Here is a 21082-nt window from a genome sequence, read left to right as displayed (position 1 = left end):
TTTGTGTACGGGATTATGGAAGGGGTGCACATTAAAGTGTGTGTAGTTTTATATAAATAAGAGTCGGTTGAGGTGTGCCGAAACCGACGCGAGGTTAGGCCTGCAAAAGAGGGCCAAAAAGTATGTAACATTTATTTATAATAACAACATCATTTAGACATATTATAGAAAGCGAGCCTGATTTCCTTCTCTGGATTTGGAATGTACCGGTTGCATGCTGAGGATTTCCAGCGTCCCATCCTCTGCATCACATGAGTTGGAACTTGACATCTTGAGGCTGCAGTGGCAGCCCCAATACGGAATGAATGTCCCGAGAAGGAAATTGGATTGAGGCCAAGACTACTTAACAAGGAGCGAATGTATAGCATGAATAGTTTGAGAGATGTGGCAAAAATTGTACAAGCAACCATTTACATTGGAACGCACATATTAACTTGAACCATATACAATACTTACCCGTATCGTAAGCTGTAGAGTACGTTTGCTTAGTATTAGTAGACAAATCTTACCTGCGGAAAACACCTACTCAAGGCATGATTTAGACCTTTTTTGACCTGTAGAGGATTTCAGGACTGCGTGTTCCTTTGGCTTAACCGTTACGAGTAAGCAAGGTCCGACTTCAGGACTCCGGAAGTGGCTAAGGTGGGGGGTACTGCAGGAGACTTGAGATGACAGGGTTAGTGTTAAATAAAGATAGTACGTTACCTGGAGCTATTTCTTGTAGCATGCTGTGAGGAGGGAGGAAACGTAATATGTTTTAATTATGCAAACTCATATGCCCATTGAATATCTCGTGTGGTAGAGCTGCTAGCCAACGGGAACTAATAAGCGAAGATAAGGACTATCCCATAAGTGTTGAGGCCGTGCCATTAGCCCTGTGTTTGAGAGAGGCCATACCTATGATTTGGGCCATGTGGACCTGTACTAACTACGCGCAGCAGGGTGTTAACCTCTCGTGGATGAGTGTTAACCCTACACTTGTGATTAACTGCAATGAGCCACAGCGAAAAAGGACTGTAACAGGCACCAAATGAAACTAACTGTTGTGATGCGAACCAAATAATAGAATGCAAAGCCGTGAGTCACTGTAGGGAAATGAGGGCACAAGAGAGGAACCTGAAAGGAGCTTTGATTGGAGTTTGAATTTAAAGATGATATGTGTTTGAATAGTAAGTACCCCATAATAGTTACTTGGTAGGCTTGGAATCGTAAATGTTTGTATTATATGACGCTTATGGTGTTACTTCGTAAACCGAAACATGTAGCATGACCGAAAGTAAGTCCTGATGGACTTCTTGAACTTAAATAAAGTGAAACGAGTGCAACGTCAAATGCGTGATAAATGAATTGAATGCGTATGGAGGACCCTGTGAACGTCAAGCGTGCAGACAAGTCCCTATTAGTTGTTTAAGGATTTGAATGGTATTCGTTTGGTCGTAATGAAGGCAGAGTGATGCCTCGATGTTTGATATGAAACCAGTGGGAATTCTGTTTACCCGGACTTATTAGATTGCTAATGCTTATCCTGCATTGTTTGTATAACTGACGTCGACGTGATAATAAGTGATAGTATGAGTCAACATGGTAATTTAGAACTCCACGTACTAAATGCCCCCCAATGGGTTGCAATGTAACAAATAGTATATCTGTAATGCATGAATCTGGAAGCAGTCACTGTATGTATGTAAGTGTCTTGCGGACCTGACGATGGTCCAAAACAAGGCCTAACCTGTACAACACGAAACGTAAAAAAGGTAACGTGAGACCCAACATACGTATTTAACTGAATATATGTAAGACAAAATGCCTGAAACAAATTGTTGGAGGAACCACTGGCCTCGGTTTCTACTAGCTTGAACTGGGCACGTAGTATATGTGGTATGATAGGATCACCAGCGAGTGACAAGTTGGGGTAATATATATTTGGGTATCTTGTACTGCTATATCTAAGTATCTAGCAGACCCTAAGCCCGTAAATGATGACGTATTGAAAGCTTAGGATTAGCCCTGTATGATAGGTCTGCCATACTGTTTGTATAACTGTAAGAGTATTTAACTCACAATCGAAACTAAAGCGGGAAATAAAGCGCTAGGATACCTGATTTGGTTATTGGATCTAAAACATAGTGATTGTAGCGGCACCCCGGTGTAGTAGGGGTTTACGCCGCTGAGAAGGTGTCCTTTCCCCCAAGAATGAAGTCAGCTAAAGCATAACAGGTTCCCAATAATTACGAATCCAAGTAATAGCCATCCCCTCCAAGCACGAGACGAGACTCTGTGTTGAGGGTCAAAATAGGAATAATGTTTATTCTGCAACTCGGGCTTTTATGCCGTACAACAACTCCTCCCCGTATCCGGAGGAGATAATACATTTACAGTGGGAGTCACTCCCACTGTACCGGGCAGAATATTTCACAAATATTACAGGTTTAATAACACACACAATATATAACGAAAATGCAATGTGCTACGTGTATTAGGGAACGGAGATCTAAGGGAACAATATACGTGAAAATCCCCTAGATCGGTTGGGCCGTTCGCTAGATACACGTTTGCACCATTTGCTCAGGAACCATGTAACATAAACAAAAACTCTCTCTTGGATCCCGTGTCTCTATTTCGGTACTTTGGATCCGTCGGGCGTACGTTACCGGTAAGGTTGAAATTCGTCGTGTGGAAAGTTCGTGAGTGTTCGGTCATTAGTCCATGCGGTCAAAATGGCCGCGACCCATTGTTCTTTCCACGTGGCGGTGTGTACCGTACGGATCCACAAGTACCCGAAATCCACAATAATCCAAATACAACGGCAATTCTCCGAGATGGTATCTGTCACTCCAAAAGGGGTCTGTCACAGTGATTATGCGTGATGGGTCTGTAGTATGCCGCCCCTCCCCCAGCTTACTAGGAGTGCGAGTGTGAGTGTGTGTGTGTGTGTGTGCTGGCTGACTAGCTAGTGCCGCAATGCAGCGAAACGATTACTCTAGGTTGGTGACAGGTGAGGCCCTGCTATTTGCCAAGCGGCTTGAGAGGCTCTATCTATGCGTTGGCGCGAGGGGGTAGCGTGGCCACTGAACGTTGTGGCGGTGTGTCGGCCTCTCGGTGAAAGTTAAACATAAGATAGAATGGGAGTGACAGATGAGGCCCTGTCTATGCCACAATGCGAGGCGGCTAGCTATGATTTGGCCCGAGGGGCGTAGTACCTCCAAGTATGAGGGTGGGTGTTGGCCTCGCGGGACCACTAACCTATGGCAAAGAAGCCAGGGGTAATAATAACTAGTGGACACATAGGAACCTGACAGCCAGCTGTTGCTAACTAAGAGGGAAGGTCAGTTAGTGAAAGAGGACATACCACGGAACGAAACGTGGGTGGTAATGAGTTAGGATCATACAGCTTGACCGAAACTGGAGTGCCCTGTGAGCATGTCGGGGTCCAGATGGTCGGGACGTATGAACTAGAATGTGTGTATGGCCCTCGGGGCTCGTGGTGCCATATCGTGGCCGTGTTTTGTAACGTAAAACGAGTTTTTTTTTTTTTGTTTTTTTTTGCGAATAGTAATGACCTGATGTTTCTGTGATACAGCTTAGGAAGAGGAGACGCACAACTAATATAAAACGCCGTACATTCGGATGAAGTGAAACATTGTTATAACGAGAGAGAGAGAGAGAGAGAGAGAGAGAGAGAGAGAGAGAGAGAGAGAGAGAGAAACGGATACACGGATCGAGTGAAATCCCTGGCCATGTAGCCATTATTTATCATGCAGTATACCTATATACTGGCCGTTTTAATTATATTGGACGGAACATTGTAAACAGCATACAATGAAATAGAATGAACATTAACTGGTTAATGAAGCTTTAAGAAATAATAAAAAGCGTACTTGACAAATAACCATGTACGAGTGCTAGTTGTACCTATCATGTAATGCATAAAACCTGGTACTTGAACAGCGGTAAAGAATGAGACCTAGCCTGAAATATCTATACTCACGTCCTTTGTAGAAAGAAATTTACTAACCAGATTGAAACGGGAACACAACGTAATTGTAGCAATGTATGTCGATGACCATTTATCTCCTTATGTCTGACAATTTAAAAAACGAAATAGACTGACTAACACTAAAATAGTTATGTAGCTTTAAGAAACACAATGACCGTACACTTGACGAATTCCTCTGCCATCAAGAAAAAGGGGAAAAGAAAATTGTAAAGTATAAACATGTGGAACAAAATAAACGCCCTTCAGGATATAAGATGTGAGCAATGAGCAGAATTTAAATAAAACAGTCTTGATTTCCATGTTCTGCGTGACACATTGTTTTATTACGTAGGTAAGAGAGAAAAAAAAGCCACTTCATTATTGTAAACTGTAGCAGTTCTGGATCATTGAGTTATTTTGTTTGGATGCAGTCATTCCGGTGTGAATGAGATGAGATAGCCACGCTCAAAGTCTATTCTGTTACAACACTGTGCGCATATAACAGCAAGGAAAACTGAATTTGAAATAAAAGTACGGTATGTTCTACTTATCAGAAAAACGTTTACTGCTCTAAACAGCTGCTTTACAACAGAGGTCCGGTGTGAACATGGGCAGGAGTAAGTATAAGTCACACAAAAGTAATGAAGTTAAAAGAAGCACTTAGAATAATCAAGCTAACGCTTTACTAAAGAATTCAACAACCCCAACTGACAGCTGTGAAAGGATTCCAAGACTTTGGGGGACTGGAATTGGCTCAGAGAAAACAAACAATAGGAAAGTGATGGGAACGGAAACTGCAAAATGCATTATATAAGCCAAACCAGCCTGCGGGCTTCATAGCAATGCATGAAATATTCTTCAATTGTTTCTACAAATAAAAAAGAAGCGAGTACTGATAGGCTTTGCTGCGGAAAATACGGAGGTGTGGGTTTGTATGTGTTGACAGCTATGAAGGGGAGAACAAAGTCTCGGTGATACCCTAACTTCAGCTCAAACCAGAAATGTATATGTAAAAGGAATGTAAATGGGTAAGATACAACATATGGCACCATTTTCCACCGTAGTAGTATGTACCAGGTTACAGCTGAACTCTTCTAAATCACTTTCCCCGAAGCGTGAAAGTAAACGTCTATGCGAAAACCGAACTGCGTTTGCCGAAAGTACTCACGATTGGAAACTTGCTGAACGCTGGCGAACGAGTAACTCGTGTCGAGGCGGAAATGACGTCAGAGGTCTGCGCTACCCGGAAGAGGAATTTCCGAAATCGTCGAAGACAGGTAAGTAAGGGGTTTGCTGGGTTTAAATAGGCTTAAAATCCCTCCCACAACTTCAGGCATACGCCTTCTATATATATATATATATATATATATATATATATATATATATATATATAATCTTTATTTAAGATGAGCAGTCATATAAGATTACAGTGGACAAGATAATTGTCAATTTGAAATATTACATTAAATATAATAGATAAATAGTACACCATGGACAATGGAAAAATTAAGATTAATGTTAACAATTAAATATGTATAATATATTTTGCATTTGAGTTAAGAGTATCTAAGATATAAAGTAAACTCCCTCTTTTTATTGTGTCTTCTGAAATAATACATGTTATATTATCAATATCTGTTCTGCTCTTATTTAAAAGAAAATAACAGAAATAGTGAAAAGAAAAAGAATGGGACGAAGAAGATGGGGAGGAGGATATTCCACTAATCTTATCCCATTAAATATGTCAGTCATAAAAAATTTAAATTCTCTCCAGGAATTCCAGACTTTTGAAAATGTATCCTGTGAATGTTTAACTTTAGAGGTCAATTCGTCCATAACCGCATTATCTTCAATTTTTGTGATAACATCCTGTATTCTTGGGGGATCCATTTTGAGCCAGCCTGCTGCAATGATTCTACGAGCTGTTAATGGGATTAAATTGAAACGTTTTTGATTATGTTTGGGATTTGGGAAGTTCCTCAATCATGCGATATAAAAGGAAGGTCCAAGGAGACAAATCAATTGGTCTCTGTAAAAAACCTGCTTAATATGTCCATTATGCTTATCCAAAAGTTATGTAGTTTTGGGGCATTCCCACCACATGTGTAGGTATGTACTTGTATGACCACATTGTCGCCAACATAGGTCAATCAGATTTTTTACCTATTTTATGAAATCAGACTTGGGTTACATGCGATCTGAATAAACTTGTATACAGTTGCTCCTGAGTCAGGACGCACACCCAAATGTTTGCAGTTGCCTCCAAAATTCCCTCCCATTCTCCTCCCTCAGGAGAAACAGACTGATTTCTAAACACATTTATTGCAATTTAAAGGCACAATACTGAGAGTATTATTACTGTGAAGCTCTGTTATACACTCACACATCAACAATATGGACCTCCTAGAAAAGAGGGACATTAGGATAGAACAGATGAACAGAGTGATTTGGGCCCAAAGCAGAGATTGTCCCTCCTAAATAGGGACACTCGGGAGGTATGGTGATATAATTTGTATTTTTTAACATCATGATCCTGCTGCCTACTTCTCAATAATTTGTTTGCATCCACGTAACTTACACTTGACTACTGAACTTTATTTGTAGCGATTACTGATTTTCCCTCCATAAATCTCATCCATAATTATAACTGCCCTGCAATTGCCATTATTCCCATTCCAAATGAGAAAGATAACTACAAACGTATCTTTAAAACTAGACAATTTATATCGGTTAATTTTATTTTTGTCCAAGACATTACAAAAACCTTCCATCAACCAGTAAGGTAAATCTTTGATATTTCATTACCCATCCTGTTAGAATGTAAAATTGAATTCTGATGTCGGTCAAAAGCAAAATATCCTGTTAAGCAAAGAAAAAACACAGCTGCAGGAAATGAAACCTTCATAGCCTACTTTAATATGACTGCCAAAAATAATTTGCATGTTTATGCTTCTGTGTGATTATTTAGCCAGGCCATTTGTTTGTATATATGATTTACTAACAGCATATGCAGATAATTCTTATTGTGTATCAGATTTATAATCTATGGTAATTGAGAGCCGCTGGAAAACAGACTCCCTTTAAATAGATGAATGAAGTATAGACTCCTAATATTCTGAAGAGAGACCTCCGGAAATCCAATATTATCAGCATAACTAATGTTGTTATAAATCCGCATTTCATCTTTGATACTTCATTACCATAGCTAGACTGAGCTCCTCTGGAAACATATTTGCTCCAGGTGCAAGCTAAATGAAACCCGGAGAAAGGATATTGCTCTGTGCATTACTGATGTTGTTTTTCAAAGAACTGAGCCATTGACAATGTTATTTCAATCCTATCAGGCTCATTCACTAAATTCAGAATTTTGTAAACTTAAATCTGAATAGCAAAACTAAGACTAAAATGACAAAAAAATCCCCCCCCCCAACTCAGTTTTAGACAAAATGACACAAGATCTCGAGAATACATTGCAGATGAGTTGTTTCCATACCCAAGATGCATTGAGAGACAAGGGGGGAGGGTGCTTGGGATTTCCATTGCCAGGCAAGGGCACAGTTCTCTTAGGGCCCTAAAGTTATAGAACTGCAATATTTAATGTAGGACTGACGTTTTTTTTTTTTTTTTTTAATCTCTCTCTTTGTAGTATTGAAGACTTTTGTCTATCGGAAACATTGGGGTATATCACCTAAATGGCAATTTGTAATTATTAATATTATTAGTGGCATTTATATAGCCCCAACTTATTCCGCAGCACTTACAATATTATAAAGGGAGAAATTTAACAATTAATTACACATATGTCTAAATGTTACAAGAACAATAGATTGATGAGGACCATGCTTAAATAAAATTACAATCTTTTCATTTTGTGCCCAGGATCCACTTAATGCTAATGCGATAGTAATCTGATGACAACTCTGCTACACTAGTTAAGTGATCCTCATTAACTGGCTTTGTGAACTAAAGTCTTCTTTGTTTTGGTTGGTTATTCTGACCCATTTATGTGACAATTTCCAAAAGTCAGACAGCTTATTTTAGTAGTCTGTTCTGCCTAGATAGAGATATAGCTGTTGAACATGATAAGAAAACTACTTGTACACTAATCCATGACTTTGAATTAGACCCCATACAATGTTTCACATACAAGTTTAAGAAGTCTGCATTAGAAATCTTTAACCCCTTAAGGACCAAACTTCTGGAATAAAAGGGAATCATGACATGTCACACATGTCATGTGTCCTCAAGGGGTTAAAGTACTACGAAAACAGATGTTGAAAAATGTTTTTGGACAAAGCAAACTGTAATAACTAACTATATAAAATCAATCATTTTTGTAGAGTAAAAATCATTATGGACATATGGTTTGCAGATTATCCACACAAGAGACAGTCCTGTCTGTGCAGCAGAATAATTGTAAACAGTCACTAAATATAAAATAGATTAACATCTAAACATTGCACTTCTTACACATTTCCTGTTTCCATTCCCTGTAGCTAGAACGGCCCAATTAGACATTGTGTCATTGTGTTATTACAAGTCATCTGGTAACACTGGTAGCTAACAAAATAGTTTACAATGCGTCTTTCAAGCAGTTATATAAGCGAGTGAACAAAACAATTATCTTTAATTTTGAGTGTGCCATTAACATTACAATAAACATCATAAATTAACATATTTGGATATAATTACAAAAATGTAAAAAATTAACAAAAATACAATGGTCTAACTAATGCATATAGAACATATATTGCGTTGTCACTTGCATTCTTCTACTTTCTATTTGTTTCTATCTTTCTCCATAGTTTCTAAGGCCTGAAATGTTCTATGTCCTATAACTGACTATAAGCACTTTATGAAGCAGTCAAATCTAGGAGTGAAATGTTTTACTTCAATTTTTATTGTTTTAAATCATAAACTGTGTATTATTTGTATTATTTCTTAAATATCATGTTACTAATTCAAAATTCTCAATTGATGGATTTAGTTTTATTAGCACGAATCACTGGTATATTAATTATATCATATTCATCTTACGTCCATCATGCCTATTGATGAACTTTCAGGTTCCTAAAGCAAAGCTAGACTGGTATGTAAGGTATGTCAACCAACCATGGCTGGGCTCAGTGACTAAGCCCCTCGTCCATAGATCTGACAAAGAAGTCTAAGTCGACCAGTAGGTCATCTATCATTACCCGAGTGCCTGCCACTGCAGAAGCGCGCTAATTTATAGCGCCGCCCCTGAAAACATCATTCATGATGTAAACATGAGTGCGTTGTCACGTTTTTGACGCACACGCATATTCTGTGGTCATAGGACATATTTGAACCAATAAGCAGAGTTTAAGGGTTATTTAAACCCAAATCCGTTTGTATTCAGAGCCCTATTATGGTTTCCACTAGCTGGTTATCCGATAGCGCCTACTGTTAGTTTATCTGTTTTTTTGATCTTAGTTTGTTCCTGACTATCTGTATTTCTGATATCCTTGACCTTCTGGCCTAGTTTATTCGTTTATGCTTCTGTCTGTGTCCCTGGCCTCGGTTTGCTACTGACTGTTCTTTCTATGTTAAATCTGGCCATTCTAATGCCCAGTAATACATCTATTTTAGTCTATAATTCGTGTTTAACTTGGTTCTGCCTGTTGGGTCACAGCCTCATCCTGACACTTTATTGTCAACCATCCTACTACACAAATCTTATGTATGCATCTGGGAACAAGATTTGGGGTCTGCAGAGGAACCAAATAACAGACCCAGTATTCAGGATGCGGCTACATAACTTACCATCTGTGATCCATAAACAACATAAGACCCCTAAGGCTATTCAAAATGTTTAAAAAAAAGTCACATTTGTGTTGTAAATTCAGCAGCAAAAGGAGCACATGTATTGCTGATGGGGATACCTTGTGTTTAAACCATTATGGTTAGCTACCCTAGCTCTGATTTCCTGCCTACTACTGCCTTGCCGCTAGATTGTTTGGCTCTATTACTAGTGAAACCACTTAAGCTATTGACAACGTTGGTAGCTTAATTAGCCCTCGCAATGTACAAGACCACTGCTATAGCCACGTCCCCAATTTGGACACAGTTATCCATAAGTCTGCAGAGTCTATGGAGTTAGATGTAATCAGGGCAGGACTCGAAAATAAATTCGGCCCAGGCATTTTTTAATCACAGCGGCCCACTGAGAGGGGGAGGGGGCTATATAGGTTTGTTTTGTCATCACCAATGACAAGCACTCCCCATCTTAAAGTGAACATGTTGGTTCAATGCTGGTTGGCAATATAACCCTCCCTCCCATTTTGCCTGGGAGGGAGGACTGTGCAATCATCCCTGGTGATCCTTGTGGTGAGTGAACTCTAGCCTTCACTCTTGCCAGATCCTGAGCATTGTTATGGCAAAATTCCGAATCTCGCGAGAGGAACCCGGCAGAGCTAAAAAATTAGAGCTCCTCTGAGTCCTCTCCTGGCTTCCTCCTCAGCCGGCGGCCGCTTGCTAGTGCTAGTGGGCCGTGAGGAAGATCTTTGATCTCCCCACCTGCCCATGAAGGCACACAGCAGGGCCGGCGCGCGGATAGCGCTGCCCCTGCATGGACCGGAGAGGGAGATCTTGTGACCTCCCCTGCTGGCCTCGGCCCATGGCCATTGCGGCCCACGGGGCATTTGTCCGGTGTGCACGATAGCCAGTCCGGGCCTGGATGTAATGATCATTACTTTACTAAAACTGTGGTGGACAAACTCTGACTGTTAGATTGGGCACACACAAGGTCTCACAATGAAACTGTATTGATAGAAACCCATGCACTTACAAAGACAATGCACAAAATTATAGTGGGAAAAAATATTTTTATTTTCATAAATACAACTACTGGACTCTAAACAGATACAACATTCATCAAGAAAAAGAAACCTCAGAAAAAATACAAATACAGTATATTTCAGAATTTTTCACCTAAATGGAAACTTGAGTTCCATCCAAAGAACGTGATATGCTAAGAATTCCTAAAGGACTGAATGGTTCTCACAGACGTCAAAGGATATGGAAGAACTGAACAAAAGCTAAAATCCCAGAAACATATTATATTTTTTTTATAAACATCACACTGAATTGGTTTCTTATTTACTGCACAATTGAATTACAATTGGAATCCAGATGGAGGAGGCTTTATATATTCTAAATATAACTTGAATGCAATTAACAGTGAAATATGAAAACAACGAAGATAACACGTTTCCGCTTTTTTGTTTTATCTGTTGTAAATGTAGCTTTAATGTGACAGAAAATGTCCTTCAATTTAACGGATCATTGGGTATAGATAAATTTTGTCTGGTTTTGTTATTATTTTTAAATTACACGTTTTATATTTGTGAAGACAGTAACAATGAAAATAACAAATGAAAAGAATTTGCCTAAGCCCAAATATAAAGTAAAAAAAACAAAATACCAATATATAGATCCTCCCAAAAAGACAAACTAATTTAAATCCAAAGTAATAATATTCATATTACAATAAAAATGTGTTCCACAAAGCAATACACAAATTATTTTCAGTAAACTGTAAATTGGCAGAAAGTGAATTCTTCTGGCTGAATAATAAAGCAGCAAATTAAGTCATGTTCAAAAAAATATGTATGCCAATTGCAGTCATTAAAGGGACACTACAGTCTCCAAAACAACGTTAGCTTAATGAAGCAGTTTTTTGTTTATAGATCATGCCCCTGCTCAATCCACTGCCATTTAGGAGTTAAATTACTTTTGTTTCTGTGTATGTAGCCCTAGCTACACCTCCCCTGGCTGTGACAGACACGGCCTGCATGAAAACAAAATGGTTTCATTTTCAATCAGATGTTAACTTACTTTAAAAGTTATCTCCTGCTCTGTAAATTGAACTTTATTCACGCACAGGAGGCTACTGCAGTGTCTAGCAAGCTATTAACAGAGCAGGAGATATGAATTTCTAAATTAAACAGAATTTGCAATACAGGAAGTGTAAACATTACATAACTCTTTACAGGAAATGTTTATAAAGGCAGTGTAATTCACATGCATGGAGGTGTGACTAGGGCTGCATCACCAAAGTAATTTAACTTCTAAAAGGCAGGAAATGTAAAAGCGAGAATGCAAGGGCATCATCTATACACCACAACTACTTAATTAAGCTAAAGTTGTTTTGGTGACTATAGTGTTGATTTAAATAAGGTTTTCTGTGGAATGAAGTGCACTCTGCCTATCTTGTTTGGTCCTATTTTATGCTATGTATATATATATATATATATATATATATATATATATATATATATAATTAAAATTAAAAAGGTGTGTTTTTAATTGTAAAAATAAAATTCACACTAGTTATGTATAAGTGTATAAGATACTCAAAATGGTTGACGTTTCCGTCCCTGATCAGGACTTTTCTCAGTCCCTGCTCAGGACTTATCCCGAGGACAATCCCAATCGGGGACTAAAATGTTGACCATTCTGAGCATTTTATGTACTTTAACTAATGTGAATGTTATTGTTATGAGGAAATAAACGCTATGTTTTAAAGAAGTGCGTGAGTGCAGACTATCCCTTTTTGGTTTTTACATATTTGTGGCTACAGTCTACCACCCAGTATTATTACAAAGACTACTTGTGAGCAAGAGTTCAAGGAATGTATGTGGTATATATATAATGAGTACCTTGTAACACCTGAAATTTGTTTTTACGACTATACAACTATTACATTTTCCTTTCTCTTTCTTTATTTTGAATATCCAATATCTCTATGAAATCGTGAAATCCTGTACGTAGCTCCTATAATTGAGAACATTATCCTGCATCATCTTCCAAGTAAAACTAATTTTGACAGGGAATTCTGCCTGACCCACTCAGCATTAGGAAAAGCAATCGAAACACTTTTTAGTGACACGTATATATCTACTTTCCTACTACATTATTAATTAAAGAAAAAAAAACCTACATATATACAGAATTAGTATCAATAGTAAATGCACTGTTAATCAATACAGCCCCAGTAAGAGCTACATATAATCCTACAATTCAATGAGAAAAACAATGTCATTTTACACATGAAATATGTGTACCAATCTATACATATGTGGCATGCTATTTGTTTTGGGGGGGGGGGGGGGTTAGGTATTTTTTTTTTCTTCTAGTTTATAAAACAATTTTATCTCAGCATCCAAAGCATCTGCCAAAATAATGTATGTTTTAAATAGAATATCTAGAAAAAATATAGATACCTATATTTTATAAAATATAATAACACTTTGGATATTTTTCTTTTTCGTTAATATGTATTTATTTCTACTGGCACTTTTGTCATCTCAACTGTTAATTAGTACGAACCAAAATATAGAAGAACAGCAGTTTATTTACTGTAATTGAGGGTCTTTAATTCTTTGTTTAATTGATAAATTGTTTACCCCGTTATTGAAATGTTTACCAGAAGCTCATGTACATCTTTGTTATCATTTAATATAGTTTGCAAGTCGTATTTATATTATTGCATAGACTACATTGGGGTTAAGACCCTTGAGACCCCTGGAGTCTCGATTTGGTACTCTAGATAGCTGGACACACCTGGACGCTGTCCCTCTGTTATAGCGGTACAGGTGTTACCTGCTACCTTCTTTCTTGTTTGTCTTCATTTTATTTATATTATTGAATATCACTAACTGTAGGAGAGAATTATTGTAACAAGTGGATGGGGACAGATATTTTCATTATTTCTTTCATGGTTTGCATCATTCAATTTATTTTTATTTTTGGTAAAATGGAATTTAATATTAATTATATATATATATATATATATATATAATTTTTTTTTTTTTTTTTTTTTACTAGAATCCGTTAATAAGCCTGTTAAAATAGTTCTTGGGAAATTAGAAGCCACTGATGGAATTAATGATGTAACTTGGGTAAAATTAGGGGAAAATTATATAAATAATAAAATAAAATCCTGAGTCCTCGTCACACAGCAATGTGACAGAAATGATTTTAAAAATAAATCAAAACCTGGATGTATTATGTAAATGAAGAGGTGATCCACGTATAAATGAACAGTTTCCTGTGTGTGAATAAATCCTACGGAACTGGCCTTTTTTCTTTACTGAAAAAAAAATTGGCCAATATTGACTTTGTTTTGCTCCAGTACTCCTAATGCTCAAAGAACGTGCTTGTAAATTTGATGTTATTTTTCTTTATGCATTTGTTTAGCAAAATTATTGAAAAGTCCATACGTTCATTTTTACCCATGGAGTCCCTGTAAAAAAATAAACACAAATTAAAATATTACACAATATTACTATGCAAAATTCCAGTACCTAATAGTTATTTTTATTTTAGAGGGGCAATACAAGATACAACCTAACTATCTTTTGTTTCGTGATATAAATATATAATGCGTTACAAAGTGAAAAAATTAAATACATTTGTTAAAAAAACAAAACATTCAATACTAACATTTACAGTTCTCTGTAAACCATGTAGTGCTCTCATAGCTTTCTTTTGCCTCAATTTAGTATTATATATTAGGGATCTGCATGGGCAAAAAATGTAGGAACTCCTGGTAATTAAAAAAAATTGTCTGCTTCAGCAATTCGGACCAATGGCATTCGATTCGGTTTGGCACTTCCAAAATTCAACACTTTGGCAATTAGGAACTTCTGCAATTTGGACCCTAACCCCTAAACCTAACCCCTAACCCCTTGTTTTGCCACTTTTCTGAAATCCAAAGCAGTTCGGAACTTCAGCAATTCGGCACATTGGACATTCGTAAGCATCCAAATTTCCAATTTGCATGAAATTCGTCCAAATGTTCATTCAGAACGAAACTAATTGCACATGTCTATTATATATAAGCTTTTCGAATTATTTAATATTTTTTTAATACATCTTTAAAGTGATTTTTGTCAACTTATTATAATATAAAAAATCTATCATATATAAAAAAACATATTGCTATATCAAAAATTTGTACAATTGTAAAAGTTTATCTATTATTATTATTGGATTTATATAGCGCCGACAGATTCTGTAGAACTTCACACTATATTATAAGAGGGGGGATTTAACTATAAACATAGGCGTGCGCAGCCTATTGCATTAGGGTGTGCACCCTAAAGCACAAACACACGCCGCATGTGTATATATATATATATATATATATATATACATATACACATACACGGCTGTGTGTGTGTGTGCTGCTAGTGTGCTGTGTGAGGGTGGCGTGAGGGTGCTGTTAGTGTGTGTGTGAGGGTGCTGTTATTGTGATGTGTGTGAGGGTGCTGGTAGTGTGCTATGTGGGTGAGGGTGTTTGTGTGGGTGCTGTTTGTGTGTGAGGGTGCTGGTAGTGTGCTGTGTGTGAGGGTGTTTGTGTGTTTGTTAGGGTCCTGTTACTGTGCTGTGTGAGGGTGCTGTGTGTGTGAGGGTGCTGTTTGTGTGATGTGTGTGGGTGTCGTGTATTTGTGAGGGTGCTGTTTGTGTGTGTGTGTGTTTCTGAGGGTGCTGTTAGTGTGCTGTGTGTGAGGGTGTTGTGTGTTTGTAAAGGTGCTGTGTGTGTTTGTGAGGGTGCGGTTAGTGTACTGTGTGTGTGAGCGTGCTGTATGTGTCTAGGTGCTGTGTGTGTGTGGGCTGTATGTTTGGAGGGATTGTGGAGGTGGGGGCAGATTAGTAAATATCCCCCCTCCCTACCTTATGTAGGGAGGGGGGATCCTTGCTGCCATGCGCCATCCCTTGTGGTCCAGTGGAGAGTGAACTCTAGCCTGCGGAGCTAGAGTTAACTCTCGCAAGATCTGAGTGTTGCCGTGGCAATGCTCAGATCTTGTGAGAGGAACCTGGCAGAGCTGCTGTCTAGAGCTCCCCGGGTCCTCTCCTGACTCCCTCCATGTTGCTGTGGGTTAGTGAGGTAGATCTCCCCGCCAGCCCATGGAGGCTAAGAGCAGAGCCCGCACTCAGATAGTGCCGTCTCTGCGTGAGCCGACAGGGGAGATCCGGAGATCTCCGGAGAAGTCCTGGGGAATAAAGTGTGGGAACTCTTTTCCCACCCCCCAAAAAATAATATACACGTGTGTGTGTATATATATATATATATATATATATATATATATACACTGACACACATACACAGACACACACATATATGTACACGCGTGCACACACATACTCCCACACACTCACAGACACACACATACAGACACACACACATTCACAGACACACACACACTCAGACAGGCAGACACACTTACAGACACACACACATACACTCACAGACACACACACTCAGACAGACAGACACACTTACAGACACACACACATACATTCACAGACACATACACACTCAGACAGACAGACACACTTACAGACACACACACATACATTCACAGACACATACACACTCAGACAGACAGACACACTTACAGACACACACACATACATTCACAGACACATACACACTCAGACAGACAGACACACTTACAGACACACACACACACACACTCAGACAGACAGACACTTACAGACACACACACTCAGACAGACACACTTACAATCACACACACATACATTCACAGACACACACACACTCAGACAGACAGACACACTTACAGACACAAACACATACATTCACAGGCACACTTACAGACACACACATACAAATTATTTTTCTTTTAATAAAAAAATGTCCACCCAGCCTCCCTACCTGGAGTGCTGGCGTGGACTTGTCCCTGGGGTCCAGTGGGTCGGGTGCCTGTCTTCATCTCAGCCGCGGCGAGGGAGCGGTGTGTGCTGTCTGCTTCCTCTCACCGCACGGGCTGTCTGCTGTAGCTGGGAGCCGGAATATGACGTCATATTCCGGCTCCGGCATCAGCAAACGGCGCGCGGCGAGAGGAAGCAGACAGAACACACAGCTCCCTCGCCGCGGCTGAGATGAAGACAGGCACCCGACGGGGGGGGGGTCGATCACCTCTTGCCCCCCCCCCCCCTTGACAGGGGGAACATGGGTCCGGAAGGGGGCATTTGGGGGGCACTAAGTGCCTGCAGGAACAGCGTTCCTGCTCAAATAAAAGTGCAGGAACGCTGTTCCTGCAGGACTCAATACATAGTGCGTGCCATGGGGATTAGGGTGTGCCCAGGCACACCCGGCACACCCCGTGCGCACGCCTATGACTATAAATAGGACAGTTACAAGTAAACTTACAGGAGCAATAGGTAGAAGAGGACCTTGCTCAAACAAGCTTACAGTCTGTAGGTATAGTCTATATCTAACAATATGAAATCATTTGTAAACCTTATCTAACAATATTAAATCAAGGCGTTATGCATATCTCATGTTCAGCTTTAATTGACGTTATTCATGAAAACCATGAATTAAACTATATGAGTAAGGTAATAGAAGTTATATTGCTTTTCTAGCTTGTGTATAGTTTCATTCACACTGTTTATAATTTAAACTTCTTTCATGCATGCATGTTCTCTACAAGCTTTCTCAATCAAAACTACAATGATAGTACAGTTATAATTAATAATGTCATGTACAACTACAATAATGCGGTAGAATGCATCACAAGGCAATTAAAGAGGGAGAGAGGGATGGACAAAAAAAGGTATAAAAATTATGTATTTTGTATTTATACATAAACTATTTTACCAGGAAGGATACAACTCAAGCCTTTTTAATTGAAGGTAGATTAAAGTATGTACTACTAATAAGTATGTACTATAAATATTAGCATTAGTATATTTATTAAAATAGAATATGTAGAAGGTGATATAGCACTACGTTAGCTTATAACTAAAAACATATTTGCTAATTTTACCTTTATTCTGTGACTACACGTCAGCCCATTGTATCCAGAACGACAGGAGCATAAATTAGGAGATGTGCATCGCCCTCCATATAAACATTTGAAATTGCAAACAGCTGAAAGAAACAAGATCTGAATAGTTAAAAGGGACAGCTTATTCTTTAATAAGTGTAAATAAAAAGACCAAGGATTGGGAAAACTAGTGAGACAAAGCATTTAACTTACGTGTTTGGCATTGACTTCCCTCCCACTCTGGAGGGCAATGACACGTGTCAGGACCTATACATTCACCACCGTTCTTGCACGTCTGAAAACATATTGCTGTTGAATTGAAATAAATACATACATAAATAAAATAGACCACCAAATTGTCATCAGCACTGAAGCGCAAAAAAATATATATTTTTGTGCTATTAGAATTTGTTTTTGTTTTCTTATGTTACCAGTGCGTATTATGTTATTTTTGTATGTCTACAATACAATGACTTTCAAGGATATCTCTATAGCAGGGAAATTCTCTATTTTATTGTGTATACATGTATTTTTTACTTTCAGTGCTCTTCCAGAAAGATGAACAAGCTTGCTTCCATTTTGTTTAAAAATGGCCAATGGCAAGGTCTCGTACAGCGCTACGGGATTTTGCTGGCGCTATATAAAAATAATAAAATAATAATAAATAATAATAATTAAATAGTCTCAATGGCATTTATTTAAACTTCTAAAACATTCACTAAAAATTAACTCTTGCTCTCCAGTTATAACATTGATAATCATTTATAGTGTATATGGATATATGTGTATTTTAATAAAATGTTGATATGTCATTTTCATTATGATCCCTTCTTTCTAAATACATGTGTGATCTATCAATGTAAAATGAATGTGTTTAATGTGACTCTAATCATACTCTGCATATTAGTATATAACCAAATTCTGGTGCTGAAATATCACCCTTGGGTAAGTCAACTCTCTAATACTGAAAAACTACTACGGGCAGTTGTGGCTTTTGAAATGGGTTTACTGATTAATTCTCACAATGCCTCCATTGTATATATATATATATATATATATATATATGCTATATTATGTTGTTTGTCCTTAGATACTTATAGAGAATTTTCAGTAAGAAATGTACTAATCTCAGTACCATTTTACCACATGGACACTATGTATATATAATTTTATTTGTGGCGATGAAGGTATCAGTGTGATCATATCCAAGTATTCTTCAACTTTCCAAGGTTATTTTCACTATAAGTTGTAGGGCAGGTGTAGACATCTTACATCATTCTGTTACAGCCAAAATGATGGCAAAGCATAAGAGGAGATGTAGTCAACAACATCTGAAGTGCCAAAGGTTGCCTACCCCTATTTTTAGGCAAACTCTACCATTGTTGGATGGAATGTGTCCACTATATGTAGCAGATCATGCAGTTAGTTTTCCCTCTAAGGTAATTAATATACACAAATATTCACGCACGTAGCAAGATATTAAATACTTCCAAACAGCAAAGACTTGTTGATTCCTGTTTAACACATGGCTATGGTTCAAAGATATGCCCCTTACGTGTATTGCATCGTTTTCCTTTCCATCCTGATGGACAAGAACAAATGTTGGGTCCCACGCATTTCCCTCCATTCATGCACATTGGATCACAAACACCTACAGAATGTAAAAACAAAAAGTATACTTTGAGTGAAAAATTTAAATTAAATTCATGGGAATTTTAGATCTGCTCTCTGACTTGGTTTGTAATTTGACAACCAATGTATTGCTTCTGCATTAAACATTTCTAAGCAATAAAAACAAAATGTGCAAAACCAGTGCTAAAAAGTGAAGAAAGTGCAGCTATATTCACTGTGAAATTAATCACTACAATTTCACCATATCAATACAAACAAAAAATGGATAAAGTTATCAGAGCAAATATAAAAACCACAACAAACACTTAAAATCCTTAACGTGCACAGTAAATAAAGTGATTATATATAAAGCATGTACACCATGTGTATAAAAGTGGTACAAAATGGGATATATAAATATATACCCTTATAGGAGGTAATGAGTCTCTGGATAGAAAGAGAAAACAAAAGAGAACTCTCGTAGGGTAATATAGCATCCATTGAAATAGTAAATATGAATAGTGATGTCCCGAACTGTTCTCTGGCGAATAGTTCCTGGCGAACATCGCTTGTTCGCGTTCGCCACGGATGGCGAACACATGCGCTGTTCGGTCTGCCCCCTATTCGTCATCATTGAGTAAACTGTGACCCTGTACCTCACAGTCAGCAGACACATTCCAGTCAATCAGCAGCAGACCCTCCCCCCCAGACCCTCCCACCTCCTGGACAGCATCCATTTTACATTCATTGTGAAGCTGCATTCTTAGTGAGAGGAGGGACAGTGTAGCTGCTGCTGATTTGATAGGGAAATTGATAGCTAGGCTAGTGTATTCAGTGTCCACTACAGTCCTGAAGGACTCATCTGATCTCTGCTGTAAGGAGAGCACCCCAAAAAGCCCTTTTTAGGGCTAGAACGTCAGTCTGCTTTTTTTTGTGTAATGTAATTGCAGTTGCCTGCCTGCCAGCCTGTGTGTCAGGCTCACAGCATATACTGTGCCCACTTGCCCAGTGCCACCACTCACTCACTGGTGTCACAATAGCTTGCATTAAAAAAAAAAAAAAACTTTTTTGACTGTAATATAATAGCAGTCAGTTTCCTTCACTAGTGTGCGTTTCAGGGCCTGCCCAGTGCCACCACTCACTCACTGGTGTTGTCACAATAGCTTGCATTTAAAAAAAAACAAAACTTTTTTGACTGTAACATAATAGCAGTCAGTTTCATTCACTAGTGTGCGTTTCAGGGCCTGCCCAGTGCCACCACTCACTCATATCTGGTGTCACAATAGCTTGCATTTAAAAAAAACTAAACTTTTTTGACTGTAATATAATAGCAGTCAGTTTCCTTCACGCGTGTGTGTTTCAGGGCCTGCCAGGGCACAGTGTCACACCAGTGCAACTCATATCTGGTGTAACAGTAGTGTACATTAAAAAAAAAATTGACTGTAATAGATTGAATAGCAGTTAGTTGTCTGCCAGCGTGTGTGTCAGGCTCACAGCGTATACTGTGCCCACTTGCCCAGTGCCACCACTCATATCTGGTGTCACAATAGCTTGCATTTAACAAAAAAAAAAACTTTTTGGACTGTAATATAATAGCAGTCAGTTTCCTTCACAAGTGTGCGTTTCAGAGCCTGCCCAGTGCCACCACTCACTCACTGGTGTCCCAATAGCT

The 21082-nt window shown here is 38.4% G+C and overlaps 1 protein-coding gene across 1 annotated transcript in view; it reads right to left on the bottom strand.

The window, feature by feature from the left end:
* Window positions 1–13847: 13847 nt before the first annotated feature.
* Window positions 13848–21082, bottom strand: part of VWDE (von Willebrand factor D and EGF domains) — a 103580-nt gene continuing 96345 nt past the window's right edge. Inside the window, exons 28-31 of the mRNA XM_063452412.1 lie at window positions 19355–19450; window positions 18013–18108; window positions 17800–17903; window positions 13848–14243 (exon numbers count right to left, since the gene is read on the bottom strand). Coding sequence (XP_063308482.1) covers window positions 14229–14243; window positions 17800–17903; window positions 18013–18108; window positions 19355–19450 — 311 coding nt within the window. The 3' untranslated portion in view covers window positions 13848–14228. The remainder of the gene's footprint in view (window positions 14244–17799; window positions 17904–18012; window positions 18109–19354; window positions 19451–21082) is intronic.

This window comes from Pelobates fuscus, chromosome 4 (assembly GCF_036172605.1).
Source record: "Pelobates fuscus isolate aPelFus1 chromosome 4, aPelFus1.pri, whole genome shotgun sequence".
Lineage (NCBI taxonomy): Eukaryota > Metazoa > Chordata > Amphibia > Anura > Pelobatidae > Pelobates > Pelobates fuscus.
The sequence above is the reverse complement of the archived record's forward strand: the minus strand, read 5'-3'. Positions and strand labels throughout refer to the sequence as shown.